The 15,718-nt window shown below is 46.1% G+C and overlaps 1 protein-coding gene across 3 annotated transcripts in view; it reads right to left on the bottom strand.

Moving 5' to 3' along the window:
- COL4A6 (collagen type IV alpha 6 chain) overlaps window positions 1-15,718 on the bottom strand; it is a 179,673-nt gene that overhangs the window by 67,818 nt on the left and 96,137 nt on the right. For all 3 annotated transcript variants that reach the window (XM_053373885.1, XM_053373887.1, XM_053373886.1), the window contains exons 5-6: window positions 2,480-2,614; window positions 79-123 (exon numbers count right to left, since the gene is read on the bottom strand). In XM_053373885.1, coding sequence (XP_053229860.1) covers window positions 79-123; window positions 2,480-2,614 — 180 coding nt within the window. The remainder of the gene's footprint in view (window positions 1-78; window positions 124-2,479; window positions 2,615-15,718) is intronic.

Raw genomic sequence — 15,718 nt, 5'->3', positions numbered from 1 at the left:
ATGGGAAAAGCAAAACAATACAAACAGCAGCATTATTTAAAAACTTTATACTTAATTTTTTAAAACACAGAGACTTACAGGAACTCCGGATATTCCTGGAAATCCGGGGACTCCCATTGGGCCCTGAAAGGATTAAAAAGAGGCAGTTGATGTTTCATCTGATCCATAGATCTGAACTCTGTTAGCAATTTATGGTAGTTTAGAATAAAGATGGACTAGTCACAGGTGATCAACTGATCTATTTGTCTATTTACCCTTTTCTTAAACACCTGAAATGTATATTTTAGGACCTACCTCCTTTTGCAAAAAACAAAAAGCAAAACTCTTTTAAACTAGAAAGAACCCTGATCATCTTGGTTGCCCTCCTCTGAACACATTCCAGCTTGTCAATATTCTTTCTTAAGCTAAGAAGTGAGTGAAAACGATGAATCGTGAGTTTAAAATACAAAACTGCATATGCTCTGAGTATTTTCAGTGGTGTTGTTGTTTACTAAGACCACCTAAATTGTTTGTGTTTGGCCAAGAGACATGAAATGCTCTGAATATTTTTTGTAGTAAATGAAAGCTTAATGATTACAGTCAATTTAAGGTAAAGGTAAAGGGACCCCTGACCATTAGGTCCAGTCATGGCCGACTCTGGGGTTGCGGAGCTCATCTCGCTTTATTGGCCAAGGGAGCCGGCGTACAGCTTCCGGGTCATGTGGCCAGCATGACTAAGCTGCTTCTGGCGAACCAGAGCAGCGCACGGAAACTCCGTTTACTTTCCCGCCGGAGCAGTACCTATTGATCTACTTGCACTTTGAGTGCTTTCGAACTGCTAGGTTGGCAGGAGCAGGGACCGAGCAATTGGGAGCTCACCCTGTCGCGGGGATTTGAACTGCCAACCTTCTGATCGGTAAGTCCTAGGCTCTGTGGTTTAACCCACAGCGTGACCCGCGTCCCTTACAGTCAATTTAAGACATCTCAAAAAGTATTTTCTGGTGCATCCCTTTGTGTGTGGGGGGGGGGGACTCTATTTGGGAAACCGCACCAGGGTCCCCAGCCACCTTGATCTGGCCGGGCAAGACCCACTGTGATGTGCTTCCTGAGAGGTTCCTTATGAAGCCGATATACTGCAAAAGGTTCCCTAGCCCGGCTGTAGTGAAAGAAGGAATTCAAAAATAGAAACTTCAGACTGATGGCTGAAGGAGAATTTATTGGTACAAATACTCTGCCTAACACATTTCAACAAAATGTCTTTCTTCGGGTAGATTCTCTTGAATCAAAAGGTGCCATTTCAGAGTTTTGGTATACAAAGGATTAGAACCAGCACACTTTGTCCAAACACAGTGAGCGGCCAATTAAATTCTCCTTCAAGCACCAGTTTGTGAGCTTTGCCTCTTCTTGGCTTCTGTGCCTTGCCCTCCATTCTTTCTGATTAAATGATATTACTCCACGGAGCTGTTTGCCAAATTGCTCTCTTGGCCATATTTTAAAAGTATTTCCATAAGCAAATGGGAGGCTGGGGAATAGTTACTTGGCTAGAACTGAGCCAAAACTTCTCGGAAGAGGTCTACCCCCCTGAGAACTTTCTTTTCCATCAGCTCCCGAGGGGGTGGGGCGTCATTTTGCAGAATGATCTCTGAATATCTTCTGCTCTTCTTCTTCTTTTAAACAGTGGAGGCTGGTATTCAGGGCAAATGGACCATTGCCCCACCAACTACACTCTGCCCTCATCCAGCTAATTTACAACCAGCCTAGGGAGTATCACTGCCTGTCAATGTCCTCCTTTGCTGCCTTTGTCAAATTCAGCAGTAAGGAAGATGGAGGCAAAACTAGAATTAGCTGGCTCCGCCACATATATACAAACCTGCACAGGCCTAATAAACATATTCTGTTTCAAAATTTGGACCTGGAACACTCCCAATAATATCACTGGGAGTCCAAAGACAATGCCTACCTCCTAAAACCCATAAACTTCAGTACCCTTTCACCACATGTTCCTTCTAGAAGCAGCAGTAGAAAAGTTGTCTTGCCTCCTGGAGGCCTTTCTGCAAAATCTCCCTCTCACTAGTTTCCAATATGCTGCAGTGACATTGTCCCATGTGTTGTGGGCTCTGGGAAATGTGATTTCCCAAGGATACCTGGATCTTTAGTAATTACATTTGCCAGGGTCCCTGACACTAAACCACTGCAGGATATAAAGCACTAAATGGTGGTGATGACAGGAACAGGTTTTCATGGCTCAAGTTTTAATCTAAGCCAAAAAGAACTTTTTTGGGATTATGGTACCCAATTCATAATGAAGCCATATGAAATAGCCAAATTTGTATTATGTGCTAGGTAATTGTGATCTTCAGTGATTTTGATATTGCTCTATGTGTACCCCATACTTCTACAGGGCATGAACAAGACAGCACTTTGCCATTCCAGCAGTAAGTGAGTAAAAACAGGGATGTCTTTAAGGATTCAGAAAGCTCAGAGGAATGGATAAACTTACCTTATCTCCCTTCAGTCCAGCTGTACCTGGGGCACCTGTGCTCCCTCTCTCTCCCTTTGGCCCCCTCAAGCCTTCTGGCCCAGTAAACCCTGGAACACCCATCCGTCCTTGGTTCCCAATTGGTCCTGGTTGACCCTAGGAGGAAGGGGAGGAAATCCATCTTAAGAGTTTGCAAACAAGCACCTGCCTTGCCAAAAAGCACCCCCTAAAAGCATCCAACAGGAAATGACTGAAGGAGGAGTACAACTCATCTGGAGTGCAATGTTCGGTTCTGGGTACCAGAGAAGGGAAGCAGAGATGATAAGGGATATGGTTAAGAGAAGTGGATCTGTTTAGCCTTGAGAAGAGATGATGGGGTGCAAGTGTCAACATGAAGCACTCTTCAGCTATCTGAAGGGCTGACATGCAGAAAAGGACAAAGGCATGGTCCCTGCTGCTGCTCTTGAGGGAAGGATCTAATGGGTATAAGTTGAACAAAGATAGTTAAGGGGCAGCATCAAGTGTGAGCATGAATGGGCATCTCCTGAGGGCCCACAAGCTGTCAGGGGGACCAATTACGCTTTTACACCATTGCAACCTGCTTGTTCATCTGCACCCAAAGGATTCCTGCCAGAAAAATCTTGCTTGACTTTTCTTTGGTCACAAAGATGCTGTTTACTGAAAACAGCACCTCTGGGGTAAAAAAAAAATATTGGGGTGGATTTTTAGCAGGAAGTTGGTGCAGGCCCCCTATCCATATCAGGAGCACATTCCAGATTTGGGCCCCTGGGCTTCTTCTCTCCCCGCCCCCAAAGCAAAAGTAACTAGCTGAAACAAACCTTTTTTTAAAAAACATGACTAACGTTCCATTTCACAAGGAGGTCACATTTGTGTAACTCACTTGCTATTGTTTGCAAATATGTATGTGTATTTGTGTATGTGAAAATTGTGGTAAGCTTGACCAGTACTCAAAGTCCTTTAACAGCTGGGGAAGAAACAACAGCTATATGAATAATGCAGGATGTACTCAAAGTTGTTTCCAAAGTAGACATAAAAGGCCTTGCTACTTTGGTTTGTGGAAATGGCAGGCCACACGAGTTGTCTTAACAGGGGGGGGGGGGAATTATGGAAAGGCCAGATGGTGCCAAAGTTAGTTCATGTTATGTGTGGTTTTTTAAACTGCATAACAAATTTAAAAAAAACAATTATCATGTTGTTGTTGTTGTTAAAAAGCTAATCCCTGAATTGCATTTTTCCTATAAACCTCAAGTGTTGGAGCAATTTAAATGCAAAAAATGGTGTTATGTACTGAAGTTCTCACCCTGGGCCAGCAGGGGGATACTGTAGATAGTTTTCACTCAGGTCCACGTCAGTTATTTTAGGCGGGAAACCCTGGGTTGTTGTTGCTACAATGTTGATAGCCGGCTGCCTATAAAAGCAGGCCGGCTGAGCTGTTTGCTGTTCAGTTTCTGTTCCATCTTACAAAATAAAGAGCTGCTTTGGAGAAATCGCTGTGTCGTCTGCTATGTCTATCCACTATTTAACACTGGCGACGAAGGTGGGATCGGTGGACATCAGAGCACAGCCAGATGCGGCCATCCTCTGAACTGAGCTGAATCACAGAGTGAAATCACTGAGCGAAATCACTGGACAGAACCAATTCAGAGCTGACCGTTCTGGCGAGTGCACTGTGTTCCATCCATCACCCTTCTCTCCGGCATCGGAATCATGGCTTCACTTGTGCCTCTACCGCCGTTTGCGCCAGCCTCTGAATCATGGGACTCCTACCTCACTCGGTTTGACTGCTACCTCCAAGCCAACGAGCTGACAGCAGTATCAAAGGATCGGAAGCGGGGCCTTTTCCTCAGCCTCTGTGGGCCTGAGGTGTTTGAGACGGCTCGAGCATTGGTTGCGCCTGAAGCAGTCCAGGCAACACCATGGGACACGATCCAAGAGAAGCTCCGCAACCACTACGCACCAAAGCCGTCCAAGACTGCTGCCCGCCATGCGTTTTACCACTGGAACCAGGCAGAGGGGGAGTCAATCAGCAATTACACCACCGCCCTGTGACAGGCTGCAATGCACTGCGAGTTCCAAGACTTAGACGATGTCCTGATGGATCGAATCGTATGCGGGGTCCGGGACATCCATCTGCAACGGCGTCTCCTCGCCAAGCCAGACCTCACGCTACAGAAAGCCATTGAGGAGGCTGTGGCCTCAGAAGCTGCTGAACGCTCCACCCAGGAGATCCGCAAGTCCAGCAGCCCGTGTCTTGCTAGGAAGCCAGTTCCAGTGCATCATGAAGAGGCCAGCAGTGATGAGGCATCCTCCAGTGAAGACGATGACGTGCACCAGACAAAGCGGGAGCGCAGGAAGTTCCAACAGAAGTCCAAGGGCCAACCGGAATGTGCCGGCTGCGGAGGCAACCATTCCCGTGCCAAGTGTCGATTCAGAGACGCCATCTGTAGGAAGTGTTCCAGAAGGGGCCACATCGCTAAGGTCTGCCGATCGGCTCCGTCTGACACCCCCCCTTCACCGACTTGCAAGTCCAAGTCTTCACTCCAGTCTGCCAAGGAAAGCTGTTTCGCTCTCACCAACTGCCGCTGCCCGTCTGGAACCACGATTGGCCAAACCAACTCACCTACGCGACGCAAGCTGAACGTCACGGTGCTCATTGAAGGAGCTCCATGTGACATGGAGATTGACACCGGGTCTGCCCTGTCCATCGTGTCTTGGAGCACCATCAAAAGACTGGTACCCAGAGTGTCCAAAAGGCAACTCGACTCTCACTGCGTACACCTGAGAGACTACCAGGGAAACGACATTCCCGTGGCAGGTGTTGGCCGGTTCCGGATTGCCTTCAAGGATTTTTCGGGCCTGCTCCAACTGGTGGTGGTCGAAGGTCAGCGGCCAAGCCTCCTAGGGCTAGACTGGTTTGATGCCCTCGGCCTGGAAGTCACTGGCATCAACTGCATCTCTAACGCAGAGACTGAGGGTCTGGTCAAAGATTTTGCCGAGGTTTTTGATGGCACTTTGGGGCAATATACAGATACGCCCATCTCCTTTAGTCTTGATCCACAAGTTGCCCCCATCAAGCTAAAGCCACGCTGGGTTCCCTTTGCTCTCAAGGCTAAGGTGGATGAACAACTGGACAAGCTGATCGCCCAAGGAGTTTTGGAGCCGGTTGACCACGCCAAGTGGGAAACCCCCATCGTCATGCCTGTCAAGCCAGACGGGTCAGTGAGAATCTACGCCGACTACAAGTGCACGATCAACAAGGCACTTCAGCAGCACGCTTACCCAGTTCCTGTTGTTCAACACCTGCTGCATTCCCTGGGTGAGGGTAAGGTCTTCGCTAAGCTGGACCTTGCCCAAGCCTATCAACAACTGCCCGTCGATGATGCCACTGCTGAAGCCCAGACGATCGTCACCCACCGAGGGGCATTCCGTTGCTGCCGGTTGCAGTTCGGGGTGAGTGTGGCTCCTGGCATCTTCCAAAGCCTTATGGAGCGTCTCCTGCAAGGGCTTCCGGGCGTGGTACCATATTTTGATGACGTCTTGGTGTCCGCAGACTCACACCAGCAGCTGTTCGAGCGCCTCCGTGCCGTGCTGACCAGGTTCCAGGAGGCCGGGCTCAAAGTAAAGAGGGAGAAGTGCCAGATCGCCGTTCCACAGGTAGAGTTCCTGGGCTATCTTATCGACGCCTCCGGCCTTCACCCGACCACATCCAAAATCCGCGCTATCCAGCAGGCCCCCATCCCAAAGAACAAGACGGAGTTGCAGGCGTTCCTGGGGCTGCTGAACTTTTATAACATGTTCCTGCCCCACAAAGCCACGGTGGCTGAGCCTCTTCACCGACTCCTCAGCACAAAGACGCCTTGGTCCTGGGGTCATCGGGAGACGGCGGCCTTCAACACGGTCAAGGCTCTCCTTTCATCGGACAGTGTGCTGGTACAGTACAGTGAAGCCAGGCCGCTGGTCCTTGCCTGTGACGCCTCACCTTTTGGCATCGGCGCTGTCCTTAGTCACCGTTTTCCAGACGGAAGAGAAGCACCGCTCGCCTACTTTTCCAGGACACTATCTCCAATGGAACGGAATTACAGCCAGCTTGACAAGGAGGCACTGGCACTTGTGGCTGGAGTGAAGAGGTTCCATGAATACCTCTATGGCAGGACTTTTGACCTCATCACTGACCACAAGCCGCTCCTGGGCCTCCTCGCCGGTGATCGTCCAACTCCACCGGTCCTCTCACCACGCATGCTGCGATGGACTGTTTTCCTGGCTGCCTACCACTACCGGCTCGTCCATCGCCCGGGGAAATCAATGGGCCATGCCGACGCCCTCAGCCGTTGCCCTCTTCCAGCGTTTGTGGAAGACCCGGCTCCAGCTTCATCGCTCCTCCTGATTGAGGATCTTCCGGCAGCGCCTGTATCGGCTGCCACTGTGGCCTCCGCATCTGCCCAGGATCGCACCATCAGCCGTGTGCTCAACTGGGTGTGGAGGGGGTGGCCACAAGGGCCTTTTGCATCGGAGTTCCAGCCCTTTGCAACCAGACAACATGAACTCTCGGCTCATCGCGGCTGTCTGCTGTGGGGAGACCGCGTCATGATTCCCCAAAGACTCCGTCAATGCGTCCTGGAGGCTCTGCACGTTGGCCACCCGGGAATTGTCAAAATGAAGACGTTGGCTCGGTGTTACGTCTGGTGGCCTAACATGGACGATGCCATCACTGCCTGGGTGTCCGCCTGTCAAGCGTGCCAAGAATCGAGGCCTGCACCACCGGCAGCTAAGGGACACACCTGGGAGACGCCAAAGACACCCTGGTCGAGGGTGCACATCGATCTGGCTGGCCCCTTTCACGGCCGGACCTTTATGGTAGTGGTGGACACCCAAATACAATTTTAAATAATGCCAGAGAACAGTTCAGAGACAAAACCCTACACATTAAACCCCGAAGAGCAGGAAGTCGCCCTACTAAAAGAAATGCAGATTATATAAAAAGCACTTATTACAACAAAAAGGGTTTCATCTGTCTGCTAAAATGCTGAAGAGCTAACAAGGAAAGTTACCTTAGGTAAGCTATTCCAAAGTGTAGGTGTCACAATCAAAAAGGTCCTGTCCCACACCCTAGAAGATCATTTCAGAACAAGGGAGAACACAGAGATGGCTCTCAGCCCCAAGAACACAAAAAGTCATTGTGGTGTAGTGGCTGGAATATTGGGCCTAGTCCTTGTCAATGGACAGGGATGATGATGGGAGTTGTTACATGATTAAGTTGAGACTCCTACATTGCACAGGGTTGGAATGGATGACCCTTGGTATCCTTTCTAATTCAACAATTCTATGATTCTGCTATTCTAACTTCTGCAGCTTTTATCAGTTGCAGCTTTCAATTACCAAGCAACTGGACTGCAACTGATACAACTGGATCTGAAACACATACCTAAACACAAGTTACCTCTGATTTTTCAGCATGAAATGTATGTAGTGCTGCCCAGCTAGAAGACTGATGTGCCTTGTCTTCTGTGGATCACAGCAGAGGATCTTGCCCCTTTGCAACACGTCACTAAAAGAACATTCTGCCCGGAGTGTGCATACTAAATCCTGGAAATTCCAAGGCTAAGAGAATGGTATATTGAAGTGTGGGGTCCAGCTGTACTTCATAAACTCACAGGAGTTATGTGGTTATGATAAGGAGCGCAGAGTGTTAATAATTTCTAAGGAGACTGGAAATGTTTTAAACTGGATTAGAGTAATAGAGTGAAATGCTTCTTTTCCTTTATTTTGAATAAGTTTGATAACTTTGGTTGTGTATAAGCAGAAGAGCCCTCAGCTCTTGTTAATAAACCAACCAAGACTTTTGTAGCACTTTAAAGATTAATGAATTCATTATGTCATAAGCTTTTGTGGACCATAGTCCACTTCATCAGATGCATCATGTGTAATTCTGGATTGGCAAGCATATGCAGTATACATGCATGGATGAGAGACCAGGATTTACAGGATAATGAAATGCACACACACAAAAAAGCTTTGATGGTGATGCTTACATGAAAGCAAAATAGTTACAGTGACCAATTAGCAAGACAACCCTACTGGTGACACAAGCTAATTAATGCACACTTGCACACTTAACACGTATGATGAAGGGCCAAAGAAAAAGCTTGCACCTTAATAAATTTATTGCCTATAAATTTCTGCAAAACCCTTTCTCTCAGAGCTTATCCACACTTCTGCTTGTTCAGTGCTTTCTAGGCATGGGTATATGATGTTTTTCATTTGCCCTGCCCCCCCCCGCCCCCGGTTTACTGCTGTTTACTGCTGAATTGCCTGCTGAATTACCTGCTGTTTACTGCTGACTAGCGGAAGTGTGGATGAGCCCTAACTCTCCCTCTGTTTTTTGCAACAATAGATACCAGTAAGCTCAAAATTATTTTTGTTGTTGATGATGTTGTTTCTGATATGACTTTTTTTTGCTTCTTTATGTATTATTAATGAAAATAACCATATAGAGAGAGAGAAGGAGAGAGAGAAAGAAAGAAAGAGAAAGAGATGTACTAAAGAGGGAGAAGAGGGCAGTGGGGGCAAGTTGTGAAAATGTGTAGTTAGTAGAAGCCGAACTCTCTGCTTGCCACTCCTCTTTCACCCAGTCCCTCCTCTCAGACCTTGCCAAACCCTCTTCCCTTACCACCATGCTTCCCTCTGAGGCCTCTGATTCAGAGCAGGAGTGGGAGTCACCAAAGGATGCATTTCTGAGAGTAATGTAACCGTCAACCCCCTTTCCCAGGGAATTCTGGGAATTGTAACTGTCTGAAGGGCATGCTAACAAACTCTCAGCACCCTTAGCAAAATGCAGTTCTCAGGATGCTTTGGGGTAAGCCATGACTTTTTAAAGTGGTATGATACTGCTTTCATTTTGTACTGCTGATGGGGACTCAGATCACCCTGAGGGATGTTAGGCTAGATGGGTCTTTGATCTCATCCTAAAGAGGCTTTCTTACGTTCGTATATAATAATGCAACACTGAGGAATGATTGTGAAGGTCGTATCCAAATCTGATTACCGTTAGTTTCAAGAGTTCTACAATGGAGGGATTAAGTGTAGGTCCTGTGTTCTAATCCCAAGAAAGAGAAAAAATGACCAAAACCTCTGTTTTACTTTGCACACTACAAGAGAGATCTTAATACTGCTTGAAGATTTAGCCCAGTATCCTGGGGTGGCTCCAGCGGCACAAAGACCCAGCGAAATGTTGCTAATCTCCCTCGTAATGTGATTAAACCATGATAATCTAATTCTTATGAATTTCATTTAAATCCTTTTGAAGATGGCTGGCAACAACACTTTCCACAGAGGAATAGAAAGAAACTGGTTAAACCATGGACAACAAAACCTAAGTGGCCAGCCCTTCTGCATTTTTCATTTGCACATTGTTTACATTTATTATATCAGAATCCCCTAAAATGTCAGCTAAGCACATGGCAAAATTTGCTTCCTTAACTGAGGTCCCATCTGCACTATACATTTAAAGCAGTATCATACCACTTTGAGGAGTCATGGCTCACCCCCCCAAGGAATCCTGGGAACTGTAGTTTGTCAAGGTTACTGAGAGGTGTTTGACAACCTCTATTCCTCTCAAAGCTACAATTCCGATCAATGCTTCTTCCCAGGGAGGTCTGGAAAATCTTACCCTGTGAGGGCAACAGGAGCTTTACAACTTTGGGGGAAGCCACGGCTGTTTAAAGTGGTATGACACTGCTTTTAAACGTATGGTGTAGATGGGAGACTTGGTCTGAATCTAGTACAGTGGTACCTTGGTTTTCGAATGGCTTGGCACCCAAACAAATTGTCTCCCAAACACCGCAAACCCAGAAGTGAGTGTTCCGGTTTGCGAACGTTTTTCGGAAGCTGAATGTCCGACATGGCTTCTGCTTGAGTTCAGGAAGCTCCTGCAGCCAATTGGAAGCTCCGTCTTGGTTTTTGAACCATTTCAGAAGTCGAATGGTCTCCCAGAATGGATTAAATTCGAGAACCAAGGTACCACTGTACAGCTAAGGCTATAATTCTAAGTAACAAGTAGCTTCCATTGAGGACTCTTCTGTTTACCACATTTACATTTGGCTCTTCTTCTAAGAAGCTCAAATGGCAACCATGGGGGGGATTATCTGAGTTTATTCTCAAATCAACACTGCAAGGTAGGTTAGGCTGAGAAAGAGCAGAACACTGATGCAAAGTAGTAAAAATGCTTACAGCATTGTTATTTGGGGACAAATAACAGCCACAAGTGTATGAGGTGGAAAATGTGGATGGGGAAGAGCCCCCCTGCCCCCTTCACTCACAATACTTGAGGGTTGTCCAATGAAGCTCAATGGTGAGGGATGTAGGACCAGCAAAAGAAAGTGCTTCCCAGCACACAGTCAAACCATGGGATTCGCTATCACAACTATTTTACTGTCCTAAGCAAAAACAAACTCTATTATTATTATATTAATTATTACATTATATTAAATTTATTGTATATGAATAATTTTTGTTAATGGTTTTCATCCAGTTCTTCAGCTAAAAAATGGCTCCCAAAGCAGCTTACAAATATCAGTGACAAGACAGAGCCTGCCATCAGACTTACAACCTAAGACACACCACACAAAAGGAAAAGAGATAGGTAGGAAAAAAGAAGGAAAAAGCAAGCCGAGGCACTAATGTTTCAGGGATCCTGTAGTGAACAGAAACAATGGACATTTTCTTTTTTATAAGAGCAGTCAAAAGCGCTGGCCTTCCAGCAAAGCCGGTGGAGAGGCCCTCTTTGGTGGTGGAAGTCCCATCTGTCTCACAGCCTGATGGAACCTTATAGCTTGGGACAGTCCTTCTTTCAGCTGCAGCGCACTAGAGCACAGTTCTGACAACTATCAGGTGGGCGCCATTGCAGGTTGGCTCCCCCCGCCTGTTTCTTGCCTTTACGTAATTCAGAGAAGCCCAAAATGAACATTTCAAGTCAAAACAGAAGCTGACTCCACCTAACTCCTAACCGCTCCTAGCTGCGATTGGTCAAAATACGGGATGGGGCCAATTCGTATTTCCTTTTCTTCAATCTGTCTCCCATGTACCAGCAGCAAGCTTTAAGATTTCCAGGCAGGCCTCTACCGTTGCACACATGCACACTGTGCAAGGGCCCTTCTGAGCTGCCCTAGCCACCTGCCTAAATCTAAGAGAACGAGGGAGGTGGGGGTTACTTGACCTGCACTAGACCCAGGGGTGACCCCCAAATCAACTAGAGAGACAACTTGCTGTAGTTCTAAGCACCTCTGTGGGCAGTTAACAAGGCTGTTGACAAACCGGCATCTGTTCAGGGCTGCCGCAAGTCACCCAGCGACTTACAAGCATCCTCAAGGCGTGAGCTAACAGCAGAAATGTGTTGCGATGGGTAGACTCAAGTATCATATCATATCAGAGAGAGAGAGAGAGAGAGCTTTGTTTGTGTACAGGTTGTGTACAGGTTTCAGTCCCCTGCATCTCAAGGTAGGGATGTGAAAGACCCCTGTCTGAAATCCTAGCGAGCCACTGGTAGTCAGGGTAGAGTCTACTCAGTAGACAAAATTGGGCTACATGGACAAATGGTCTGACTCATTTATTTATATACCCATTTATGGGTTTTGTGCTGAATGTCACTGCCTATACCAATCTTATACAGTGGTACCTCGGGTTAAGTACTTAATTCGTTCTGGAGGTCCGTTCTTAACCTGAAACTGTTCTTAACCTGAAGCACCACTTTAGCTAATGGGGCCTCCTGCTGCCACCGTGCCACCAGAGCACGATTCCTGTTCTCATCCTGAAGCAAAGTTCTTAACCTGAAGCACTATTTCTGGGTTACTGGAGTCTGTAACCTGAAGTGTATGTAACCTGAGGTACCACTGTATTTGTGCTACCAAATGATTCTGTGTATATCTTATATAGTTCAAGTGAAGAACTTTTTTAAAAAAACAACACCACCATCTGATTTTAATATGCATCTTGGGAACACAACCTGGAACAAAAGTGAAGCACTGTCATATTTGGTTTCTTTTTCATGTCAAAATGGCTTGTGTGTAATTAACGAACCTCCCAGGGCTTTAGGGTTTTGTTTCATTTTTGCTGTTGTTTACAGTAGTGTTTGCCTAGCTCAAAACCAGAAGTTACTATACATTCCAGTGACCCCCTGGGTTTTTTTTACTGTGGAAAAAACAATTAAAATATAATCTTTGAGATAACTGCACTAAATAAGTTTCAGTACAGACATTCGCAGAGCTTTCCCCACAAAGTTCAAAGTGTTTCCAGCTGCTGTAATAGTGTAGTAGCTAACATTGCAATCCTACCCATTACTCAGAAGTAGAACTCTCACTGTGCTCAGTAAGGCTTTCTCCCAGGTTAAATGTACATAGATTTATTTATTTATTTTTGGAAAAATGTATATTTAATTAATATCTCAAGTCTGTTTTGCCATAAAGATGCAAACATGTTAATTCACTCACAAGTAGTCCTACTGAGTCTTAGCTGTGACATCTGGCCCACAGGGAAAAGAGTCTTCCAGAAGATTTGTAAATTATTGTGATATGGACACAACACCCATCAGCAAAAATGCAGGCAGTAGCTAGAATCCCATTTTCCACGGTGGCTAAATAGGTGCTTACAGGAAGCCCACCAAGCAGAACATGAGCGCAATGACCCCTCTATCAATGTCATTACTCAGCAATGTACAGTGTAATATACATTACCTATGTACACACAATTATATAGCATGTGTGTGTAGATAGGCAGACAAGTAATACCCAGTGCTGCATGAGTGGATTTCCTTTTGCTGGCTGCCCCATGCCCCTGCAGTACCTTGCAAACCCACCCAATCTGCTCCAGAGGGTTCCCCCAGCCCTCTGAAGCAGATCTGGTGGATTTGTGAGGGGCTGCATGGGGGAGGAGAGGAAAGCAAAAGGGAGTCTCATTGGGCAAGCATAAACTTCGCAGTGGTTCTCAACCTGTGGGTCCCCAGAGGTTGTTGGACTACAACTCCCATCATCCCTGAGCTCTGGCCTTGCTAGCTAATGGTGATGGGAGCTGTAATTCAACAACCTCTGGGGACCCACAGGTTGAGAAAGGCTGCATGCGCATACACAGCACTGAGGTGGGTGTGGGAGAATTCTATTTTATTAATTTGCTTTAGAGCACAAATAAAAATAGAAGCATTTATTCAAAATTACATTCCTTAGGGACATTGCAAGCTGACCTATACCAAGTCAGACGCCGTTGCCACAGACTGACAGTGGCCTCAAATGACTTCAGGCAGGTATCTCTCCCAGCCCTACCTGGAGAGGCCAGAGGGATTGAACCTGGGAACTTTTCTATGCGGAGCTTGTGCTCTGCCACTGAGCTGCAGTCCCCGCCTCCCCACCCCAACCATTTGGAAACACTGTCCAGGCTTATGCAGAATTTAACATTTGCAAACTGATGCTTCAGGCAGTGGGGGAGGGGGACACAAAACAAAACAGCCCCCTGTTTTGCTTTTTACACTGTCAGGGGAAAGTGGCAAGTGAGTGAAATCCTACCATGCACCCCTGCCAAGTCTAGCAGCGCTGTTTAATTGGGGTGGGCTGGGGGGGATGGGGATGAAGCATTACACATAGACTTTTTCCTTCCCAAGAAATGAGTGGGTAGGGTCACCCCTCCCCCCTGAAAGAGTGGGGCAGGCGCCAAGTGTGTTCACTGTGGCTGATCTCCACTGCCTGAGCCTGCAGTCCTCGTGCCACCCGCGAGGATCAAACTCAGGCGGGATCAAATGCCCTAAGCAACATCAGAGATGTGGAGGGATAGCTCTAGGCCAGCAGGAATGCAGATAACTTGCAATTACATGAGATCTCATTCATGGATTGTCAAATTAGCAGAGGTTGGCAAGCGCTCCTTACCTCCTCTTAATTGAGAGCAAAAATGAGCTCTGGCATAGCACTTTGGAATGAAAGGAACTAGAGATATGTGAGGAATTTGCCCTTTGTTTTAAGAAGCATGGACAGTTAACATGGATGTCAAAACACACAGAGCTTGGTGAAATTCTAGGGGATAAAACCGCTGTAAAAGGGGCTGGCTCATGTGGCAACAGCATTGCTCGAAACCACACTTTAAAAAGAAAAGAAAAGAAAATGGAAAGCTTAAAACTTATTCATATGAATCTTTCGTCTCTGAAAGCCAGCTCCCTGCCACTCCCTGCCACTAATCTAACCATCATATAAGGACATTACAACAATTAGATGATGAGTAAAATTCCTTAGCTCACTCCTGGAAGAATGATGAAACCATTTTTACAATTATTATTATTTTAGATAGTCCACAGCATTTAGATCAGATAGATTAACAGCAAATTACTGTACTTGTTGCACATTCCATCCTGAAATGTGGCAGGATGGGCAAACAAGGTTACCAACTTCGAATTTATATTTTATATCATATGCAGTCATTTGATTTAATCTTGTCTTCAAGAAACTTGTCTTGTTGATGTTAATGCTGCCTACCTGCAGGGTTTTAAGACATGACAGCTCTCCCAGCAATGAAATTTGGCTGTGAGTGTGTGGATTTGAATGTTCTCATTTCTACAGATTCACATATCAAAAGCATTTGTAGTGCACACCATTTATTAAGCGCTGGAAACAAGGCAGTGAAAGTCATGCAATGCTATAACCCAAACAGAGTTTTATTTTGTGCACCCATCCAAAGTTCTTGACCTATCTTTTTCTTTGGATTTTGACCACTTCATCCAAAGGTGGCTAACCTGTTGCCCTACAGATGTTCTCAGACTACAACTCCCATGAGCCTCAGTCAAACATAGACAATTGTCAGTGATGATGGGAATTGTAGTTGGGCAACATTAAGAGGGCCAAAGCTTGCCCATTCCCAGTCTAATCTCAAGTGAAACCTAATAATCATCCCATCATCCTTGACTACTGGTGGTGCTTAAACCCCCCCCCCAAAAAAAACAATACTTTTTGCAGTTCGGAAAATGATGAGGAAATGCTTTGAAAATGTGGGGTGAATGAATTATTAATTGAAAGACCCCAGAATCAAATTAGGATGAAACAAAATTAATGCTCTTTGTTAACCCTCTATTGCTCAGAACAGACAGAGTAAGCTTTGTGCAAGTAAATTAATATGAATGCTTTAAAAGCAGATAGTCTTGAGGAGGCTAGTCTAACCCAGACTTCTGCAACCTGGTGTCATATGAACATAGGATGCTATGTTATACAGACTCTT

Source organism: Podarcis raffonei, chromosome Z (assembly GCF_027172205.1).
Source record: "Podarcis raffonei isolate rPodRaf1 chromosome Z, rPodRaf1.pri, whole genome shotgun sequence".
In the NCBI taxonomy this organism is placed as follows: domain Eukaryota; kingdom Metazoa; phylum Chordata; class Lepidosauria; order Squamata; family Lacertidae; genus Podarcis; species Podarcis raffonei.
The sequence above is the reverse complement of the archived record's forward strand: the minus strand, read 5'-3'. Positions and strand labels throughout refer to the sequence as shown.